General features: G+C 39.7%; 5 protein-coding genes and 1 non-coding gene across 6 annotated transcripts; 2 read left to right on the forward strand and 4 right to left on the reverse strand.

Moving 5' to 3' along the window:
* Positions 1–19: 19 nt before the first annotated feature.
* LOC111213200 lies at positions 20–2,826 on the reverse strand. The gene is made up of 6 exons (XM_048744779.1): positions 2,218–2,826; positions 1,537–1,728; positions 1,225–1,464; positions 932–1,149; positions 573–827; positions 20–498 (listed from the first exon to the last, which is right to left on the reverse strand). Exons 1-6 carry the CDS (start codon positions 2,615–2,617, stop codon positions 247–249), a joined length of 1,557 nt encoding a protein of 518 aa, XP_048600736.1. The 5' UTR covers positions 2,618–2,826; the 3' UTR covers positions 20–246.
* Positions 2,827–3,199: 373 nt separating this feature from the next.
* LOC111213198 (40S ribosomal protein S23-2) lies at positions 3,200–4,428 on the forward strand. Its single transcript, XM_022714883.2, has 4 exons — positions 3,200–3,353; positions 3,682–3,837; positions 3,939–4,065; positions 4,151–4,428. The coding sequence occupies exons 1-4, from the start codon at positions 3,349–3,351 to the stop codon at positions 4,289–4,291; spliced, it is 429 nt and encodes a 142-aa protein (XP_022570604.1). The 5' UTR covers positions 3,200–3,348; the 3' UTR covers positions 4,292–4,428.
* A 123-nt stretch (positions 4,429–4,551) lies between these two features.
* LOC111199406 (L-ascorbate peroxidase 2, cytosolic) lies at positions 4,552–6,922 on the reverse strand. Its single transcript, XM_048744781.1, has 9 exons — positions 6,567–6,922; positions 6,298–6,472; positions 6,096–6,161; positions 5,910–5,958; positions 5,728–5,810; positions 5,561–5,640; positions 5,378–5,480; positions 4,886–4,944; positions 4,552–4,724 (listed from the first exon to the last, which is right to left on the reverse strand). The coding sequence occupies exons 1-9, from the start codon at positions 6,686–6,688 to the stop codon at positions 4,706–4,708; spliced, it is 756 nt and encodes a 251-aa protein (XP_048600738.1). The 5' UTR covers positions 6,689–6,922; the 3' UTR covers positions 4,552–4,705.
* Positions 6,923–7,075: 153 nt separating this feature from the next.
* Positions 7,076–9,068, reverse strand: LOC125580385 (60S ribosomal protein L4-1). The gene is made up of 2 exons (XM_048744780.1): positions 7,885–9,068; positions 7,076–7,383 (listed from the first exon to the last, which is right to left on the reverse strand). Exons 1-2 carry the CDS (start codon positions 8,992–8,994, stop codon positions 7,270–7,272), a joined length of 1,224 nt encoding a protein of 407 aa, XP_048600737.1. The 5' UTR covers positions 8,995–9,068; the 3' UTR covers positions 7,076–7,269.
* A 1,322-nt stretch (positions 9,069–10,390) lies between these two features.
* Positions 10,391–17,677, reverse strand: LOC106427884 (protein REVEILLE 8-like). The gene is made up of 8 exons (XM_048744076.1): positions 17,511–17,677; positions 12,291–12,348; positions 12,072–12,195; positions 11,665–11,778; positions 11,478–11,590; positions 11,346–11,405; positions 11,067–11,181; positions 10,391–10,837 (listed from the first exon to the last, which is right to left on the reverse strand). The coding sequence occupies exons 1-7, from the start codon at positions 17,675–17,677 to the stop codon at positions 11,074–11,076; spliced, it is 744 nt and encodes a 247-aa protein (XP_048600033.1). The 3' UTR covers positions 10,391–10,837; positions 11,067–11,073.
* A 429-nt stretch (positions 17,678–18,106) lies between these two features.
* TRNAS-UGA lies at positions 18,107–18,188 on the forward strand. Its single transcript has one exon. It is a non-coding gene; the product is annotated as a tRNA-Ser (tRNA).
* The last annotated feature ends 1,804 nt before the right edge of the window (positions 18,189–19,992 follow it).

Here is a 19,992-nt window from a genome sequence, read left to right on the forward strand (position 1 = left end):
AACAAAGAGGAAATTGAAATAGCCGCTTCAAAAATAAGTTATTCACTTGCACTCTTTGTAGTGTGCTACATGTGATCATAAAATGAAGTATGGTTCTTTAACCTATATATCAAATTTGAAAGTTTCAACCAAGAAATGAAAAAAGCAAGAAAGCATCCTCTTGGTGTTATTTACACAGTTCTTTATGAGGCAAGAAAGTTCCAGAACAACGTGTTTCTATAGTTCTATAACTCTGTTCACTTACCCTTAGGTAGTACTAATGTTGGATGAACCTGTCTCCGGTTGATCCGGTTTATGAGTTTCTGTTCTTTCTTCTGTTAACTCTACTGGACCCTGCGGTTCTCCATATAGAGCAGAGAATATCTCCTTGTGACACTCATCACAGAAAAAGAAGTACGAGAAATGCCCTTCGCTTGGTAGTCTATGCACCGTTGCTTCTGGTATAACCCTGCTTATGTAATCCGTCACTGAAGGTGGTGCCACTCGGTCCTCCATACCCTAAAGCAAAAATAAAGAAAAACTCACAACTCGGAAAAAAAAGATCATTAAAATGGATACTTTTAGAGACAAACCTGCCATATGTGTATGGGTTTCCCAAACCCAACAAGCTCACATTCTGACTCGCTGTACATCGACATTAGCCAAGAGAGTACCCCGTTGGCTTTACACTTTTTCTGCAAGCGGAAGTCAGGAAGGTTAAACCCCCAGTTTGACACGTGTAACACGGCTTCTTCCACAAATGGTTTAGCCGTTCCTTGGCGTGTAGACTCTTCCACGTTCCTTTGGTAATGTTCTTCAAAGACTGGATCTCTCATCACATGTTTGTCCTGAAATAAAAAGCGTTTAGTTACAACAATTAATAATAACAGCACATTACCATTCATAGCCTCTATTTGGTGATACTAAAACGGGGGAAAAGACCCTGGCTTACCTTTTCACCTAATGAGATTGACATCCACTGATCCAGCGGTTGAAGATAACCGGAGAGGAAGGACCTACGGTAGAAGAAAGGAAGAAGACTCGGCCACCTACGAGCCAAAAAGTATTTAAATTTCCTCTTTCTTAGCCACTGCTCCCACGTCTTCGCCGTCTCTTCCTTACTCATGCTCGCCTCATATGGACTGATCATAGGAGCTATCATTGCAACTCCTGTACATTTTATGCAGTGATCACTATATAGTCTTGCCGGCTATTCAAATGTTATTTCTAAAAATGGAATGTTACCAGCTATTCTCTCAGGAAAGTATCTCATCGCAGCCCAAGCATGCATACTGCCACTAGAATAGCCGAGTAACCAGAACTTCTCAACGATCCCAAGAGCAGACGCTAGATCAATCATATCCGAAGCCGATGAGCTAAGGTTACGAGCACGATGAGGATCACTCTCTCCAAACCCTGGTAGATCATACGACACTAGACGTACACCATAGTCCTTGAGCAACGAATCTTTTACTCCAGGTATACCTTCATCAGAGGTAAAATCAGATTTAGTAAAGAAGCAGAAACTGATAAAAAGAAGTTATTTTTTAACATTACCTGCAAGACGAGAGGACAGAAAAGAATGAGGAACGATTAAAGAGTATCTAGCTCTGTCGGATGAAACACCAAGCTCCTGGTAAGCTAAATATCTACCGTCAGGAAGCTCTACACGGCTTGCACCGGGAGGATGCAGACGGAGTTTCTTTAACACGGGGACGGATGTTGAATTGTCAGAACCAAAACTTAATGCTGCATTTCAAAATTGGATAATTTCAGATAAAGCATACAAACAAGCCTTTCCACTAAACATAATCTATTCCACGACATATACATAGAAGCAAGTCAGCTACACACAGGGCCGACCCTGAGATTTAGAAGACCCTAGGCGATTTATTAAATATTTCAATATAATAATTTTTTTTTTACAAATTTGGAGGTCTACTATTTTTTGGAGAACTATTTTTATGTTATTTTTTTAAAAAATTTGGGGACCTAAGGCCAATGTTTCACTAGGCTTTGAACCCACTCGGCACACAGCACAAACTCAGCAACTTCTATAAGATTCACTCCCAATACACTGTTTCTAGGAGACATTTGAATAACTATTCAGTGTATGACTATGGCATTGCAAGAAGACAGCTTTAAAGTGGCATTGCAAGAACACAGCTTTAAAATCACATTGCAAAAAGACACCTTTAAAGTAATCACTGATAACGAGACCCCCAAATGTGACAGTACCTGCGAGAGCAATGAGGAAGACGAAGAAGATGACAGGCCAGGCATGAGCGGGATCACGATCCTCAGGCAAGTACTCGTTGAGGAAGTTTAACTTAGCAACTGGTTTACGGAGCTTACGCACGACGACCGAGTCTTCGCTGACCAGAGTCTGCTGCACAACGTCCTTGCATCCCACGGCGAGATCCATAAGCATCTCTCCCCACGACTTCATAAACCCCGTGACCTGATCCTTCAAACTCTCGGCCGATTCGGATCCGGACCCGGATCCATCCACCGACGACTCGAAACCCGACCTGGAATCTTGACCGATGGGAGATCCGTCGTCGTATTGTAGTCCCCCGTCCATGAGACTCGCTAACTCTTCTTGCCACGTAGGCACTCCTCTCCGCATCTCCTCCATCAACAATCACACAAAGAGGGCGAGGAGAGGAGAGAACATGGCGAGAGTGAGCTGCAAACTGACACCTTTTACAAGCGTGAACTTCAAGCTCAATTTTTTTTTCTCTCTAACTATATTTAAATATAATAATTAAATAATATTACTTTTAATTAAAATAATGTTGTAACCGGAAGTTAACCAAGTCCGCCATTGACGAACCTCTTCATCTCTTTCATCTTTGTTTTGTTCTTTTAATTGGTTGTAATAAACTAATATGGACCGTTAGATTAAACATCGCCTTTAATAAAAAAATGGACAGACGTGCATGTCGTGTTTTCGACGGAGAGGACCGGCTGAACCGGTTGCGTGTCGTGCGATCTCTCTTTGCTTTTTGCTTTGTGTGCCTTTTACCTGCTACGGCCGGTGTGTTGTTCAGAAAGTTTGACGTTTTGCTGACGTGGCGGATAGTGGTATAGTCGTAGTGGGGTAGTCGGTGCACGTGACTCGGACAGGAATGTTTCTTCTCTCTCTCTCTCGTATATTGGGCTTAATGGGCCAATTTTTAGAAATTAAGTATTTGGGCTGTAGAATTGAATTATTAATAGCAGACCGGTATAGACCAAACCGGGTCTGAAATTGATTGACAACCGTATATAGTTATCTCTTAGCTTTAGGGTTTCTCTCTCTCTCAGGAACTCAAAGCTCGAGCCTTTCGCAGTTGCAGCTTCTCCGTCTATCTCGCCGTCGTCAACATGGGGTACCGTTTCATCACTTAGATCCCTTCTGCTCAATCTCGTCCAGTGATTATGTTATATGTGTTGTTGGGTTTAGGATTGTTGTTTCTTTGTCTTCTGATTCGTCTTCTAGTGATGGAACTGTAACTGTTAGATTTTGAGATTTGATTATTAACATCGTTGACGCTTCTTTGGTCTTTAAGCTTGATAGAAATGTTGATTTGCACCAGTGTATAGCATTTCTCTTTTCTTGGGGATCAAAAGCTGAAATTTTTTATGACTTTGTGTTATTGAAAGCTCTTAATATGTTTGGTCTGAATCTGTTGTTGTCTTGTCTTTGAATATCTTCAGTAAGACACGTGGTATGGGAGCTGGGCGAAAGCTGAAGAGGCTTAGGATAAACCAGAGGTGGGCGGACAAGCAGTACAAGAAGTCTCACCAAGGCAATGAGTGGAAGAAGCCATTTGCTGGATCTTCTCATGCCAAGGGAATCGTCCTTGAGAAGATGTAAGACTTTTGCACTTTCTCTCTCTAATTACCCAATGCATCTTACTTCCCTTTTGTTTGATTAATATTGATCGTGACATGTTTTGTGTTAACCAATGCAGTGGTATTGAGGCCAAGCAGCCTAACTCTGCCATTCGTAAATGTGCTAGAGTTCAGCTGATCAAGAACGGCAAAAAGATTGCTGCTTTCGTTCCTAACGATGGTTGCTTGAACTACATTGAAGAGAATGTAAGTTTTGATCTCAGCGATCAGTTATTTCATTGGTAATTTATATATGCCTACAGTCTCTTGACTCGTTGAATAATGTGTGTAGGACGAAGTGTTGATTGCTGGGTTTGGGCGTAAAGGTCATGCCGTCGGAGATATTCCCGGTGTTAGATTCAAGGTGGTGAAGGTCTCTGGTGTCTCACTCTTGGCTCTTTTCAAGGAGAAGAAGGAGAAGCCTAGGTCTTAGAGTCTCTACTACTGCTTCTCACGCTTATTTTGTTAATGGATTTTGATATATCTTAAGACATTCCTCTGTTCTGCTCAAAGATAATCTGTTTGGATTCAGTTTACACTTTTGAGTATTCTCTCTCCCTGCGTTCTCAATTTCTCTGTTTTTACCATTGAATACTCATTTGATTCTATTGACATCTTGAAAAACTAGATACTATATATCATGTTAGTATAGTACTGATTAATATAGTACTTCAAGGTGTGTTAACACAAGTGTCCATCAACTGAATTGTGTATTATTTCATAGCCCAATGCATACCAGTGCAGCAATACATAGTCCTTTTTTATTTATGTTTTACTTTTTTATGTGATTACAATAACAATGGAACAAGATTTACGAGATAGGACCTGGTCACCACCAGCTTCCAGATTACTCCTTGTCAGCAAACCTGCCAAGCACACATGAACATGCCAAAATCATTGGAGCCATTGTGGTCAGATTTTGACAACAAAAACATGTGTTTGTAAGTAAAAAGTTTATGAGGAACAATCAAAGAGCAGGACGTTATATTAGGACAATCAAAGAATGGTTCCATGAGTTACTACTTACCCGAGTTCCGACAACTTGAGATGAGCTTTAGTATAGTCTTCGAAGAAGGCATCTTCATCCTGATATTTTATAATATGATTAATGATAGAGAAAAAGACAAAAATAGCATTAAATTAAGTTTTTGTTCGTAAACTAGCACTTAAGGTCAAAAGTCACAAAAATAGCACTTAATGTTTTATCAAAAGTCACAAACTTAGGGTTTAGAGTTAAAGGGTGGAGTTTAGGATTTAAGGTTTAGGGTTTAGAGTTTAGGGTTTAGGGTTTAGGGTTTAGAGTTGAGAAATGAGGTTTTGGGATAAGATTTCAAATTTTGAAAAATAAAAAAATTAAAATTTTCGAAGGATAAACTTAGAAAGGTGCTATTTTGGTCATTTTAGTTTTTGAGTGCTATTTTTGTGATATAAACTTAGAAAGATGCTATTTTGGAGATTTTCCATTAATGATAAGGCCAAACTGCAATATATATATACTATGATGAATTGTATAACTTACTGCAGCATATCTCTCAACGAGAGGACGAAAGATGGGATCCTCAAGGAGAGCCTTGTCGGTTGGAAGTTGAAGAAGTCCTTCTTTCTCTCCGCTTAGTAACTCTCTGTTTTAACAACCATCAAAGAGCATCTGATTCAGCAAATCCAGAGCATGAAGAAACCTAAGGAGAGAAACTTGTCTTACTTGAAATAAGAGTTGTCAAAAATGAGAGGGTTTTGTGTCCATGGTCCTTCGAATCCGGAGCGTTCCTTGTGGCACCGACCCTGAAAGTGTAAAACAATAGTAAGCGCCAAAACTTAGAAAGAGGACATAGGTCTTTTGTTATTTATTGATCCAGCAGACAGACATACCAAGGTGTGTCCACCAGACAATGCAACAATATCTTTGTCACTGAGTCCCATCCGACCAAATACCTCTCTCAGATGATCCACCCCTGAATTACATAAAAAGAGACAATGACTATGTAAATATGATCTGATATGCCACTATTATTCAGACTATATTGTTATAATTTTCTTTACAACAGCTTTACCTTTGGTGGCTTGAGGTAGACGACCTTCAGGAGGTGGCTCAACTTTGTCCTGAAATAAAAAGTTTGCATATCAGTTAAATCAAAGCTTAGAAGAATTCAAAAGAGAGGCGGATTTTCACTTTGATGGTGTATTTGACAAAACATCTGATCGTTTTATCACAAAGAAGTAGAACACTGATGACTCACCAATCTACCAGGATGAAAAGGAATCTCGGGTCCTCCAGTGATCTCAACAGCAACAACTCCAGCTAGCTACAGTAACCAATAAACATATGTTGATCAAGCCCTTAAACATACCTTAAAAACTCCTAATTAACACAACTTGATGGATCCCTTGCTAGATATTAGAGCTAAGGGAAATAAACTCAGAAATTAATTGAAATGTTACCTGGTAAAAATCAGCGTAGGACAAGATGGGGAACAAGTCCTTGATAGGCTCAAGAAGCCTGACAGCAATATCAAGACCATTGTTAGCATCATCAGCTAGCTCTTGTGGAAGCCTCATCGTCCCAAACGGTCCTCCCGTCTTCGTCTTCAAGTCATATGTCCCAGCCGAGTGCCATCTGATACACACATCATCACTCCTAAGCAAAAATAAATGAAAAAAAAAAAGACAGAGAATGGATTGGAACGAGTAAGAGAGGGGATGGATCATACGCAAGACGGAGAACGATGGGAGCACAGTGCTTCTCGGCGATAAGACCACGGAGCTTTCTCTTGCACCTCTGAACAGCTTTCTTGTACTCTTCCTTCACTTCCGGGTAACTCTTCTTCACCATTTTCTCTTCTCTTCGAACCAAGAAAGACTTGTATGTATAACTAGAACAGACTGTGATCGTTGCATTACGTTTTGCAATTCAATTTATAGAACTGGGAGATGATTCGAAATGAAGCTTCTAGTGTCAGTTAACTTTTAGAGAAGACGTGAGATGTACGGTCGATATTAACTCTTCCTTGGCGCGCTTTCTGGAAACCATGTGGAAGACAACGATACAAACCTTTTTCCAGGAGATTCCATGCCACGTTACATCCTGTCTTCTTTACTCAAAAGTCCTTTCGTACTGTTTATTATTTTGAATTTCTCACTAGAATAATAATGGAACGGTTAATGTTTCATTAAAAGCAAAAACATAACGAAGCTTCCAAATTTAAACAAGATTTAAACAGACAATAAAAACTTGAGCATTGTCTTAAATTCAAACATTTGTCTGATAAAAACAAGGTAGCACAAGGATAAGAGTAAAAAGAGAAATGAAACTTGTTCATAGCTGAGCTTAATAATCCAACAACTCAAGACAAAACAGATATAAAACCAAAAACATTCCCTAAACATGATAGTGTTTTCAAGCAGATGATATTATTACTGGCTAGCACCGAGCCACTTGGTGAAGTTGTCAAACTCGGTGTAGTCACTGTCGGAAATCATTGTCTGGTACCACGACTTTCCTGCTGCCTTGATTGCCAATGCCTCCTCCTGTCAGATTAACATATTCAAACCAGAGTTATAAACTACGAACAGGCCATACTTCTACAGACACGAAACACACGAACTCAATCCATGAAAGCAAAGACATTTTGTTAATCACCCCCAAATGATCTCCATTGCAAATGACACGTATGATCATCTCGAATTCATAACTAGCAATTTATGAGACTACACCGCTAGAACACATTTAAGACCGTAAATGATATCTAAACTTGAATATCATCACAACTGTTGAAGTATGGCAAATACAAGCTATAGTTCAACAGACACAAACCACACGAACTCAGACCATAAAGCAAAGACACTTAGTTACTCATACCAAAAATGAGATCTCTAATGCAAGTGACCCATATGATCACAAACCAGAGTGGCAAAGATTATCTAACATCTTAGCAATATAATGTAAACACCAATCTCACAAACTAACAACAGACAATTGCAATAAATCGACTTGACAAACCCAAACTGAACAAATGAAAATGAAGTTACCTTGGTGACAGTCTTCCTCTTCTTGGTGAGCTTCTCCTTCTTAGCCTTAACCCTCTGCGCCTCAGCCAACAAAGACATCCTCTTAGCAGTCTTCGCATACGGGTTCAACTTGAGCATCACATTCAAATTCTTCAAAGGATTCTTCTTCATCACAGCCCTCTTCGCATCCTTCTTAATCGGCTTCACCACACTCTGCACCTCATCAGAGTTAATAATCCTCGCCAAGTCAGCATTCACCATCTTCGCCCTAGGAAGCACATACCCTTTCTTCTTCTCCGAGGGCTTCTCAAAAGACCCATAAATCCCCTCAAGCTTCTCGAAAGCAGACTTAGTCCAAATCACAAACCTCCCAAGGTGACCACCAGGTGCAAGCTTCAACAAGTTAAGCCTCTCCACGTGGCAAAGCTCAACACCGGGAAGGTTCCTAAAGGCCTTAACAATCTTGGCCCCTTCGGTTCCGTAAACCACAAGAGGACCTTTCCTAGAGATGTAACGACGGTTCCTCATCTTACCTACACCAGACCTAATCCCAATACTATCCTTCGCCTTCTCAGCATCATCATAAGCTCCAACCTGTTTCAACACCTTGATCGCCGCCGCCGTCTTCTCAACGGCCTCGGCGGAGTCGCTAACCACAAGAGGCATCTCGGGGACGTTCTCGATCTTGTGACCGCGAGCCATCACGAGCGCGGGAACAGCCGTGGCGGCGATGGCGGACACGATCGCGTGCCTCTTCATGTTGACGTTGACGCGGCGGTGCCAGCGGCGCCAGATCTTCGTCGGGGCGAACATGCGTCCGCCGCGACACATGTTTCCGAACGCAGCTTGGCCGGCGCGGTGAGTTCCGCCTCCGGGAACGCGGGGGATACGGGAGACGGCGCGACCGGTTCCCCAGGACTCGGCGGAGGTCTGGTGGCCGGCTTTCTTGGAGACGGCGTAGGGCTGGCGGCTGTTGTTGGAGATTTGGGCGTGGACGAAGTTGACGATGTCGGGGCGGACGGGGGCGGTCATGACGTCGGGGAGGACGACGGTGGAGGATTGATCGGTGGTCATGTCGCCGTCTAGGCCTTGGACGGTGACGAGGGGACGTGCGGCGGCGGCGGCGGCCATTTTTGATCTATTGAGTTATTTTCTCTCTTCACTCACAGTCTCTAGACTCTTTGGAGACTTTCTAGGGTTTTCGCAGCTGCGCCTTAATATAACACATATATACTAGGGTTTCAGCTAACTACTGAGTAGGGACTGATTAATGGGCATTATAAAGCCCATTGCCCATATAGCCCAACTACTTTATTGGCCAATTAATAGGCCTTACAAAGCCCAATTATTCCTACGAGTTTATTTTTTACTTGATAAGGATTCATAGTTCCTACTATGTCTCGGTATTTCACTGTTACGGTTTCGGTTCGGTTCGGGTCTTTCAGGTTACTTCATAGTCCAGATAGTTTGGATAAAGAGCCAGAAAATCCATTTACTTCATGATCTGTTTCGGTTGGGGTTAAGTTTGGGTTCGGTTCAAGTAGTTTCGGATTTGGTTTGATTCGGTTCAGATAATAAAATTAGGTACCGGAAAACATCCAGAACAAAATTTGGTTCTAGTTTCAGTTTGGTTATTTTAGAAAATTTGAGTAAATTATCGGGTATTTTGAGAGATTATCGAATAATTAGATGATTCGGCATTATTTTGAGTATTTCAAATAAAATATCCGGATACTTTTGAATATTTTTGGATAATTTCGGGTAATTCAGATACTTTTTAAATATTTTTTTTTAAAATACTTTGATATTTTAATAGACATTTAAAGTATATATACTTGGCTATGTTATATGTAGATAATTAATATTTTATACATATAGTTCTCATTTTGGATTCAGTCTGGTTATTCAGATATTGAAATATAAAAAGTGTTTGGGTATTCGAAGGTTTTGGTCCAAATTCGGTTTCGGCTATGTAGGTTTGGTTTTGGTTTGGATCTTCGGCTATGTTTTTTTTTTTTTCCAGGCCTAGTTCTTACCGTGTAAATGGGAGAGGTCAAGAGATGATGACAACCAAGAGAGCGATAATGATGTCAAGTGTGACTTGAAACGTACAAGATAAGAGGATGTTGGTAAATGTAGGCGGCATGGAGATGACAATGGTGAAAAGAGAACCAGGGAAGAAGAAGAATAGGATGGTCAGAAGCAGTTTGATAAGGGACCAATATCACTGGTCTGGAGCAGCCATCACTACTAAAGGTCAGTTTCTTACACGAGGACATATACCAGGGCCTGGAGAGCTCACGCCTACTTGTTCTGTTGTTCATTGAAGGGCTTGGACAGGAACCTGTTATAGCAGTGAAAGCTGAACTCAGGCGTGTTACTAATCAGGCCTTGTCATTTACTGGAAGATCACAACCCGGCAATAACTCTGTCCTATAACCATGAGATGTGTGATTCAAGAATTCTTAGATCATTTATTTTGCCGGATTTGAATGCTTTTTTAGTACTTTGTTGAGGATGACTTGTCAGCAGCATACATGTAGTATATAATCTGATTAGAAGAACAAAAATCAAACTAGCGATATACCAAACAGATGAACATATAAACACAACAACAACAAAAATAGAAAGAGATCTTTTGTACACGAGTTAACCGGCTGCTGAGGATATGGCTGCCTTGCAACCGCTAACCAGCAACCACAGCTTGAAGACCAAGAACTAGTAGAAAATGGGAAACCCTTGTATATATATATATATATATATATATTAAGCCTAAACCATTCACTGAACTAGTCCACGTCAAAAACCGGAAGCTCAAAAACTTCACCCATGTATCTTCTCCTCAAAACAACAAACCGTATTAAACACTCTATCGACAATCCCCCACCTGACCTGACTCATTGACAAGATAGTGATTCCGAGTGACGACGTATAACTCAAAAGTTTATTAAACATGGAAAACCGACGAGTAAACCTGCAAGATACGGTGGGAATCACATGTAAACTCTTTACGAAAGACTTAGCAACAAATCTATCTAGCTCTAGCTACTGACTGAGACTACCAGTGAGAACTCTATAACTCTTAATGCAGACCTTTGAATCAGCCCGATGCTAATAGACGTGTACATCTACGCAGATATCTAGTTCTAATATTTTCATGCATTGTATTTGAAATGCATGAGAAGGATGAAGAGAAGACTTACTTGGTAACTAATGGCTGATACCTTTGTTAAGATCGCTTGTTGAGTTCTGGAAAAATGAGCCAGTGGTAACGCTTGGGAGCTCGGTGTTCACCACATACAATGAGAGTGCTTTCCTCTGCAGCATCATTATAGTCGGACTAGCTAAGGTTAGATTGTATTTGATCACGCAAGGGTAGGGTAATAGCGCACCAACGATATAAAAGAAGTGACACCAACTATTGACTTAGAGAAGTCTAATGGTTCAGACTGTGACAAAGTCATCATAAATGTAACACTTACAGCGGATTCGAACTCAGGGTTTGATAAGTTAACTGTGAGGTTTCTCGTCAATAACAGAACCTGCCAAACAATTCTACAGTTAGTGAAGCTTGTACATCAAGTAAACTGAAAGTTTTATAAGCTCTGGCTCACAGTTTCAAAATTTATAGGATCCATTTCCTTGAGCTTTTCAACGTGATCCAGTCTCGTTTCAGGATCGAAGACACTCCCGATGAAGCTATAAACTTCAGCAAAATCAGGAACACCTGCATAGAAATCATCAGTAAAAATATAGTTTGAAAAAAAAGAACAGAACATACAACTGTTCACAAATGATTACCTTGAAGCACCACCATAGGCTGTTTTGCTACAATCTCAGAACCTGATATAGTTCGGCTTGAGCTTCCCATACCGGATGTGGAAGGGCTACTAACATTTAATGGTCCTATATCAGCTGAATCAGATGGCGTTATATGCCATAAATAAGCACATGAAACGTCCTAAAAATGAAGCCTATTCTACTACAAAAAAAGAAGAGAGAAGAAACAAATTGAAAAACACAGACTAAAGAGCGTGCCTTGTGCTCCACGAAAGGTAGCATGTTCCTGATGTGGTGAAATTACTCTGTTTAGCAGCATTGATGCGTCATCCCAAGAAGTTGAAACTTGAAGTTGCATTTGAGCTGTGTGAAAAAATGGACTCAAAACTGAGGTTAATTAAAAATGAGTATTGCAAAAACTATCTAACCGTTCTTAGATGCCTTTTGAGGATAGGGATGAGCTGCTTTGCGTTTTGGCCGAGGGGGTGGTACATGTGCTAGTGTCCCGTTTTTCTGAACCTTTAGAAAGTATTTTTGAGCATGGCTCCTTATCTATAGTAAAATCAAGAAGGCAGCATAGGAATAATAAGTTGAAAACGTGTCAAAGTAAATTCAACCAAAACTTAGGGTAAGCTATTCCTTCAGACCTGAATCACAGTCTTGGAACCCACGAAATCTTCTATCTTCTTCCAGTCACGACCAAACCTAAGGAACAGTGGCCAGTACTATCACACTACAAGAAAACATCACCTTAACGAGGGCGGTTTTCCTCGTTATTTCGTCGTAAAAGAGGCTTTACGACGAAATAGCGAGGAAGCGCGTTTGCTCGTTACTCGTCCGTCGTAACACATATTTCCTCGCTAATTCGTCGTAACTTAGCGAGGAATATATTTCGTCGTAAAGACGAAGTAGGGCGATTCGTCGTAAAGACCACGTCAATATTCCACGCAAAGACGTCGCTACAATTCCTCGTAAATACCTCGAAATGAGTTCCTCGTAACCTACACGTAAATACCTTGAAAGAGTTTCCTCGCAAAATACACGTAACAACCACGAAACGATTTCCTCGTAAAATACTCGTAAACTTTTCCTCGTTATTTCCTCGCAAATGTTTCCTCGTAAAATAGTCGTTAATTGTTTCTCGTCATTTCCTCGTAAGGTTTCCAAGTAAAGAGGTCGTACATTAGCTACGAATTTACTTCGTTTTTATTAATTTTACAGAATTTAAAAATATAATTAAAAATAATTAAAATTATTTAATTTAATAATAAATTAAAATTTAAAATAAAAATAAATCAAAATGAAAATATTTTATATATAAATAAGTTTTGAATTTATATAATACAACAACCAAAAAAAAAACTAAGGGTCGTTCATCGCCCGGTAGAATTCATCACTCCTCCTCGTAACATCCGCCTCGTTATGTACGTCGGATGACTCGCCTTGAATGGAATGTTGTTGTCGCATGTTCCTCAACATGGACTCCCATTCCGGATTTGTGGCCGCAATAACGTCCAAGAAACCCTCGACTCCACCCATACGAGATTTTGTCGCGGTCAACTCGTTACGCAACTGAGCGGACTCTCTATGCAGCTCAGTGACTTCATCATCCCGTCGCTGATCATAAGACGATGTCGCTCTCGGAACATCGTTGACAGAACGAATACCCAACGTCCGTCCCTTTTTTTTAGGAACAACCTTAAAAACAAAAAATAAATATTGTAAGTAAAAATTTAAAGTTAAATTAAATGAATAATAAAAAATTAATTTTTTTGAAAATTTACCTCCTCGTAAATTTTATCCACGTCAAGTGTGGATAAGGTGACGGGTAATCCGTCGGTAGACTGCTGGGTCAGCTGAGTCTGGCGGTCTTCAACCCGAGCAACTACGTCGTTGTAGATTTGCTCGGACTTGCCATCTACAAATACGCCCGCCTTGTTCTTGTGGGTCCTCTCGTAAAGTTCCATAAGAGAAGGGAGATGTCCCGTCTCTTTGGCCTAAAAAACAGTTAAGAAAGTTAGAATAAATTAATATATATATTAAAAAATTATTTAATAAAATATTTAATTACCATTTCCAAACGGACACCGGCGTGGGGTTTTTGGCCCGTAGTGTGAAGCATCGGCCCGTTCCCGTGCTCATCGACCGTGTTACGGGAGTTAGAGCAAGCCTGGGCGATTCTAATGGAATCAGGAAGGCGCCAATAACGGATGAGGCCATCCCACACATCCGTGGTGAGCTCAGCGGGTTTGCCACGCTCATACCCCTTCACGATCCAGTCACCCTTCCAGTTGGAGACCGTGTCCAACAAGCGAACTTCCGCCTTCGCGTTAAACTTCTTCCTCACCCTCTCAGTGATCCCCAAGGCCCAATTAAATTTTTAAAATTAACATTAATAGTATATTTCCCAACATTATCCACCTAATGAACACTAAATAACATAAAATCCGTAAACCTATCTAAATTCCCTATACTAACCACCTAATCTATCCTAAACTAACCAAATTAGAGAGGAATTAGAGAGACTTACCATTGCTACGAAATGGAAAGGAGGTGGAGAGGAAGTAGAGAGGAAAGAAAGAGTGAGCGCTCAGGGGTATATATAAGATTACATATCGTCGCAAATTCGTCGTAAAATTACGATGAAATAGCGAGCAGTTACAAAGGCCCGTGTTTTTCAATAAGAGGAAATTACGAGGAATCGCAAAGGCCCGTGTTTTTATATACAAGGTATTAACGACGATTTTGCTAACGTGGAATTAACGAGCCTTGCTTTCCTATAAATATACCCACAACTCTCATTCTCAAACCACACACAAACTCCCAAATCACATCCTATCTGAAATCACATTCCTGAGTAAAATCCTATTCAAATTATAAATATTTGAAAAAAATAGGAAAATGATAAGATATTAGAATTCATGTGGGCGAGACTTACGTATTATAATTGCTGGAAGTCTTGCCACATGTTAATCTGGTATTTTTATCCTTTTCCCTTTTTTTTCTAGTTTTTACACTACGAGGTATTTACGACGATTTCTGCTTACGTGGAATTAACGAGTGTTATGTTTAAATCCTTTTACAAGGTATTTACGACGATTTCATCCAACGTGGTCTTTACGACGATTTCTGCTTACGTGTTTAAATCCCTAAAATCCGAAACCTCCAAACCTCAAACCCCAAACCCCAAACCCCAAACCCCAAACCTGAAACCCCAAACCCCAGACTTCAAACCCCGAAACCTCCAAACCCCAAACCCCAAACCCCAAACCCCAAACCTGAAACCCCAAACCCCAAACCTCAAACCTCGAAACCTCTAAACCCCAAACCCCAACCCCATATTCCAAACCCCAAACTCCATATTCCTTATTTTCATATATTCCAAACTCTATCTTTATTTTTAAATTTCGTCGTTATTTCCTCGTTGGCTTACGAGGTATTTACGACGATTTCTGCCTACGTGGAATTTACGACGATTTCTTATACGTGGTCTTTACGACGATTTCTGCCTACGTGGAATTTACGACGATTTCTTATACGTGGTCTTTACGACGATTTGTGCTTACGTGGAATTAATGAGTATTATGTTTAAATCCCTAAAATCCGAAACTTCCAAACCCCAAACCCTAAACCCCAAACCTCAACCCCGAAACCTCCAAACCCCAAACCCCAAACCCCAAACCCCAAACCTGAGACCCCAAACCCCAAACCTCAAACCCCGAAACCTCTAAACCCCAAACCCGAAACCCAAAACCCCATATTCCAAACCCCAAACTCCATATTCCTTATTTTCATATATTCCAAACTCCATCTTTATTTTTAAATTTCGTCGTTATTTCCTCGTTGGCTTACGAGGTATTTACGACGATTTCTGCCTACGTGGAATTTACGACGATTTCTTATACGTGGTCTTTACGACGATTTCTGCCTACGTGGAATTTACGACGATTTCTTATACGTGGTCTTTACGACGATTTGTGCTTACGTGGAATTAACGAGTATTATGTTTAAATCCCTAAAATCCGAAACCTCCAAACCTCAAACCCCAAACCCCAAACCCCAAACCTGAAACCCCAAACCCCAGACTTCAAACCTCGAAACCTCCAAACCCCAAACCCCAAACCCCAAACCCCAAACCCCAAACCTGAAACCCCAAACCCCAAACCTCAAACCCCGAAACCTCTAAACCCCAAACCCCAACCCCATATTCCAAACCCCAAACTCCATATTCCTTATTTTCATATATTCCAAACTCCATCTTTATTTTTAAATTTCGTCGTTATTTCCTCGTTGGCTTACGAGGTATTTACGACGATTTCTGCCTACGTGGAATTTACGACGATTTCTTATACGTGGTCTTTACGACGATTTCTGCCTACGTGGAATTTACGACGATTTCTTATACGTGGTCTTTACGACGATTTGTGCTTACGTGGAATTAACGAGTATTATGTTTAAATCCCTAAAATCCGAAACCTCCAAACCCCAAACCCCAAACCCCAAACCTCAAACCCCAAAACCTCCAAACCCCAAACCCCAAACCCCAAACCTGAAACCCCAAACCCCAAACCTCAAACCCCGAAACCTCTAAACCCCAAACCCGAAACCCGAAACCCCAAACCCCGTATTCCAAACCCCAAACTCCATATTCCTTATTTTCATATATTCCAAAATAAGTGTTATGTTTAAATCTCTAGAATCCGAAACCCCAAACCCCATATTCCTTATTTTCTACTTCATATATTCCAAACCCCATCTTTATTTCTATTCCAAACCACAATTCCCACATTTGCTTATTCATAAAACAAACTCCCACATTACCTTATTCATAAAACAAACCCCACGTTATCTTATCCATAAAACAAACTCCCTCATCTTATTCATAAAACAAATACATCAATCAGATACATCGACATTCTCGTCATCACTAGAAACATCATCATTTTCATTAAACTCGTCTTCAACAGCTTCGTTTGTGGCATCATCGATAAGATCTTCGTACTCGTGATTATGCGGATCAATGAGAAGGATGTCATCAATTTCTTGTTCAGGTTCCTCGACTTCATTTATCTGTTCTTCTTGCAATGGTGGTTCTTCTCCACTGATGATTCGTCCTCGAGGTGTAACTTTGATCACTCCTAACCAATTTATACCTGAATCTCTCATCCGAGGGTATGGAAGGAAGCTAATTTGGTGGATTCAAAATTTCCTCACTAAATACACGTAAACTATTTCCTCGTAAATAACAAGCAAAGTTTACGTCGTATTTACGAGGAAATTGTTTTTCCTCGTAAAATACTCGTTAAATTACATCCACTTTACGACGAAACACTTTTGTCGTTACGTTACGAGGAAATAACGATGACTTTAGTTTTCCACGTAAGTTTCTCGTAAAATTGACGTAAATTTACGAGGATTGTTTTTCCTCGTTAAATTTCCTCGCTAAGTATGTGTTTTCTTGTAGTGTCAGCCTCAGATCAATAAGACTATATATCATTCAGCAGTTTGAGCATTACATTAAAAATAATGAATTTAAGAAAATAAAATAATGAAAAGTTCTTACACAAAGAGGACAACCATGCTTCTACTCCAATAAAATATCAACTATCATTTAACATGAATTAAAGTTCAACATGAGCTGCTACACAAGTTTAACTCTACTTACTACAGAAAATAACTTAAAACATCAGACTATATATATACATATCAGTTTAACTCAACGAAGCAGACCTAACATACTTTTGTCTTTGGTTCGGTCTATAAGTAACTTAGCTTAGAAATGATCAAGCAAGATTAGAAAGCTTCAAGACTCTAAGGACACACGTAAATATATCATGCCAAGGAGAAACAGAGCAATAGATTAGTACAGTTGAAGCGCTTCAAGAAACTTGTCGTGCTCTTCCTCTGTCCAGCTCTCCCTGGACTTGGTGATGGTATAAGGTTTCCTCACCTTCTTCGACGAACCTTCCGCCACGGCATCCGTCGATGGTGGTGCTTCGGCGGACGTCGGATTCCTTGACAATGATGAGCTCATCGGTTTTTAGTTCAGATAGCGACAGTGTTTAGAGAGAGAGAGGGAAAAGATAAAAGTCCACATGGCGGGCAAAAAGTTGGTGGTCTTGTGTGTAAAATTATGTGGAGTGGGTTTGGCCTTGATCCTACACCATCCATTTATTTTTTTATTACTATTTTATTTTGTTGCTGTCACTTCTTGATTTAGAGGCTCAAGCTAAATCACGTGGGGACTTGCTGCAGTGTTCGTTTTCATGAAAGTGTATGGTCGTGCTTTTTTTATTTATATTGCCAAATGCCATATAAATCCAAAATAGAATAATATTTCAAACATGACACTTCAATTTGTAATTAACTCAAATAAAACCAAATTAAGGATCCATCTCCACAATTAGTATTTGCCTCTTGACGGGATTACAATATGTTCGTAATAATATGGTTTCAACATGAAGTCGATATGTCCGAGTGGTTAAGGAGACAGACTTGAAATCTGTTGGGCTTCGCCCGCGCAGGTTCGAACCCTGCTGTCGACGATTATTATTTTTGAACGGTTTCCCTCTTAACTTACATGATGGTGATTGGGCGAAACAACGCTGTTAACATCCCACTTTTTGCTTTCACTTAGAAATTTGCCATAATAAACAAAAAAAAACTGCGCTTACGTACAATCACTAAGCAAACCGAAATGTTCAGAAAAACCCAACAAACTCTTAATATAACCAATATAACCTGGTGTCGGGCAAAGAGACTAAGTTAAGGTCGCAATACACGCACTGAATACCAGATGCACTAGTCTTCTTGCAAGCAAATAAGCCTTATACGGACAAACAAAGCCTTTACAATATAACAGAGCACTGCACACAGCTATTCTTCCCTTTGAAGTAACAACAAAACAATTAGAAGAAGAAAAAGCAAACTTCCTCACGGCTTTTAGTCTTTCTATTGAGATTGATTAATCCGACTGTAGCCGAAGCTCACTGGGCCTCACTAATCGACGTACAATAATAACATGTCAACGAGAAAAAATGGTTGGTCTTTGGTAAGAAACGAGAATGTGTTAAACGTGTGTTGTACTGTCTTCTTTAATTAGTCTCTGTACCATTTTTTTTTAGCTAAAGAGAAAAAATGGAAGAAGTGAACGAATATACAACTATTCATAGTAAAATATCACTGTAGCTTGTTATATATGTGTGCTAAAAAGGATATTTCCGCATAGAAGTATAGGTTAACTTTGATGAAAAATGTTTTGTGTTCGTTCATAAAGAAAAATATGTTTTGTGTTGTAATGAAACGAGTTAGGTGAGAATGTAATCACGTTAGGATACTCGTGAAGGATGCTTATTGTTTACATTTACGACTCTTCTCTTTTTTTTTTCTTGCCGTCTATCCATCTAAACTAGTTCAAGTGGAGAACAGACGAGCCGATTTTCCTAAGAGCATCTTCATATGTCTGGATCTGTTCTATATGAGAAAAAAGATAGCATCTGGTCCTTGCATCATTTGCTAAAGCGTCTGTTCAGCCGTTCCGGCTCCGAGGAATATGAGATATCCTCACATCTTCGGAGTCCTCTTGTAATCTCTGTAAAGCATTGATCTCTGTCGCGAACGCTGGTCAATCCCTCGAGTTTTTAGTCATTTCCACTAAGTCCGAGTAATCCGTTTCAAACCGTACCGAGGTAATCCTTCTTACAATAGCTTTCCGATCCCTAATCTAAAGATTAAGTTGTTTTAATCATTTTATCCATATAATTTCGATGTAATAATAACTTTTCTTCTTCCGATGTAATAATAATTTTCTTCTAAAAGCTTTTTTTTGGTAAAATTCTTCTAAAAGCTTTTCCCCCTGCTATAGTGCTATATTAGTAATAGACACAATCATAAACTGAAACGTTTGATGCTTATACAAAAAAAAACAAAGCATATGTTCTTTTTTTCTTCAGCAAACGAATCATACTATACTATATAGTTCAATGATTAAACACTTGCATGTCTCTATGTGTCTAGGAAAAAAATGGCATGAATATATTATTATATTTTGCCTTTTAAGAGTGTCCTATAGTTTTGGATCGCGATGTACACAAGCAAAAATGACCTTTTACGTGTAGAAAACGAATATCCCACCAATATTCTATTGTGTGGATCACCAGATTGTAATATTCCTACAACTATCCATTTGTATACGAAACTTTATTTATCTATTTATTTTAATTTTTAATAAATCATATAAGTTGTCCTGTCGGCTCTAAAAAAATGCATATAGCATTGCATTGGACTACTCCAAAAATGTATCGCAATATCTTTGAGGCTAAAGCCACTAAAGTGGTAATATCGGAACCA

Source organism: Brassica napus, chromosome C1 (genome assembly GCF_020379485.1).
Source record: "Brassica napus cultivar Da-Ae chromosome C1, Da-Ae, whole genome shotgun sequence".
NCBI lineage: Eukaryota > Viridiplantae > Streptophyta > Magnoliopsida > Brassicales > Brassicaceae > Brassica > Brassica napus.

Coding starts and splice junctions, on each gene's coding strand:
- LOC106427884 (XM_048744076.1), bottom strand. CDS start 17,677: ATGAGCTCATCATTGTCAAGGAATCCGACGTCCGCCGAAGCACCACCA. Junction 12,196..12,290: donor GTTCCAAGACTGTGATTCAG/GTCTGAAGGAAT, acceptor ATTTTACTATAG/ATAAGGAGCCATGCTCAAAA. Junction 11,182..11,345: donor ACCCTGAGTTCGAATCCGCT/GTAAGTGTTACA, acceptor ATGATGCTGCAG/AGGAAAGCACTCTCATTGTA.
- LOC111213200 (XM_048744779.1), bottom strand. CDS start 2,617: ATGGAGGAGATGCGGAGAGGAGTGCCTACGTGGCAAGAAGAGTTAGCG. Junction 1,729..2,217: donor CTTCCTCATTGCTCTCGCAG/GTACTGTCACAT, acceptor TTTGAAATGCAG/CATTAAGTTTTGGTTCTGAC. Junction 828..931: donor CAATCTCATTAGGTGAAAAG/GTAAGCCAGGGT, acceptor TTTTTATTTCAG/GACAAACATGTGATGAGAGA.
- LOC111213198 (XM_022714883.2), top strand. Junction 3,838..3,938: donor GGAATCGTCCTTGAGAAGAT/GTAAGACTTTTG, acceptor TAACCAATGCAG/TGGTATTGAGGCCAAGCAGC. Junction 4,066..4,150: donor TGAACTACATTGAAGAGAAT/GTAAGTTTTGAT, acceptor TAATGTGTGTAG/GACGAAGTGTTGATTGCTGG.
- LOC125580385 (XM_048744780.1), bottom strand. CDS start 8,994: ATGGCCGCCGCCGCCGCCGCACGTCCCCTCGTCACCGTCCAAGGCCTA. Junction 7,384..7,884: donor AGAGGAAGACTGTCACCAAG/GTAACTTCATTT, acceptor TTAATCTGACAG/GAGGAGGCATTGGCAATCAA.
- LOC111199406 (XM_048744781.1), bottom strand. CDS start 6,688: ATGGTGAAGAAGAGTTACCCGGAAGTGAAGGAAGAGTACAAGAAAGCT. Junction 6,473..6,566: donor CCCATCGTTCTCCGTCTTGC/GTATGATCCATC, acceptor TGTGTGTATCAG/ATGGCACTCGGCTGGGACAT. Junction 6,162..6,297: donor CCTACGCTGATTTTTACCAG/GTAACATTTCAA, acceptor TGGTTACTGTAG/CTAGCTGGAGTTGTTGCTGT.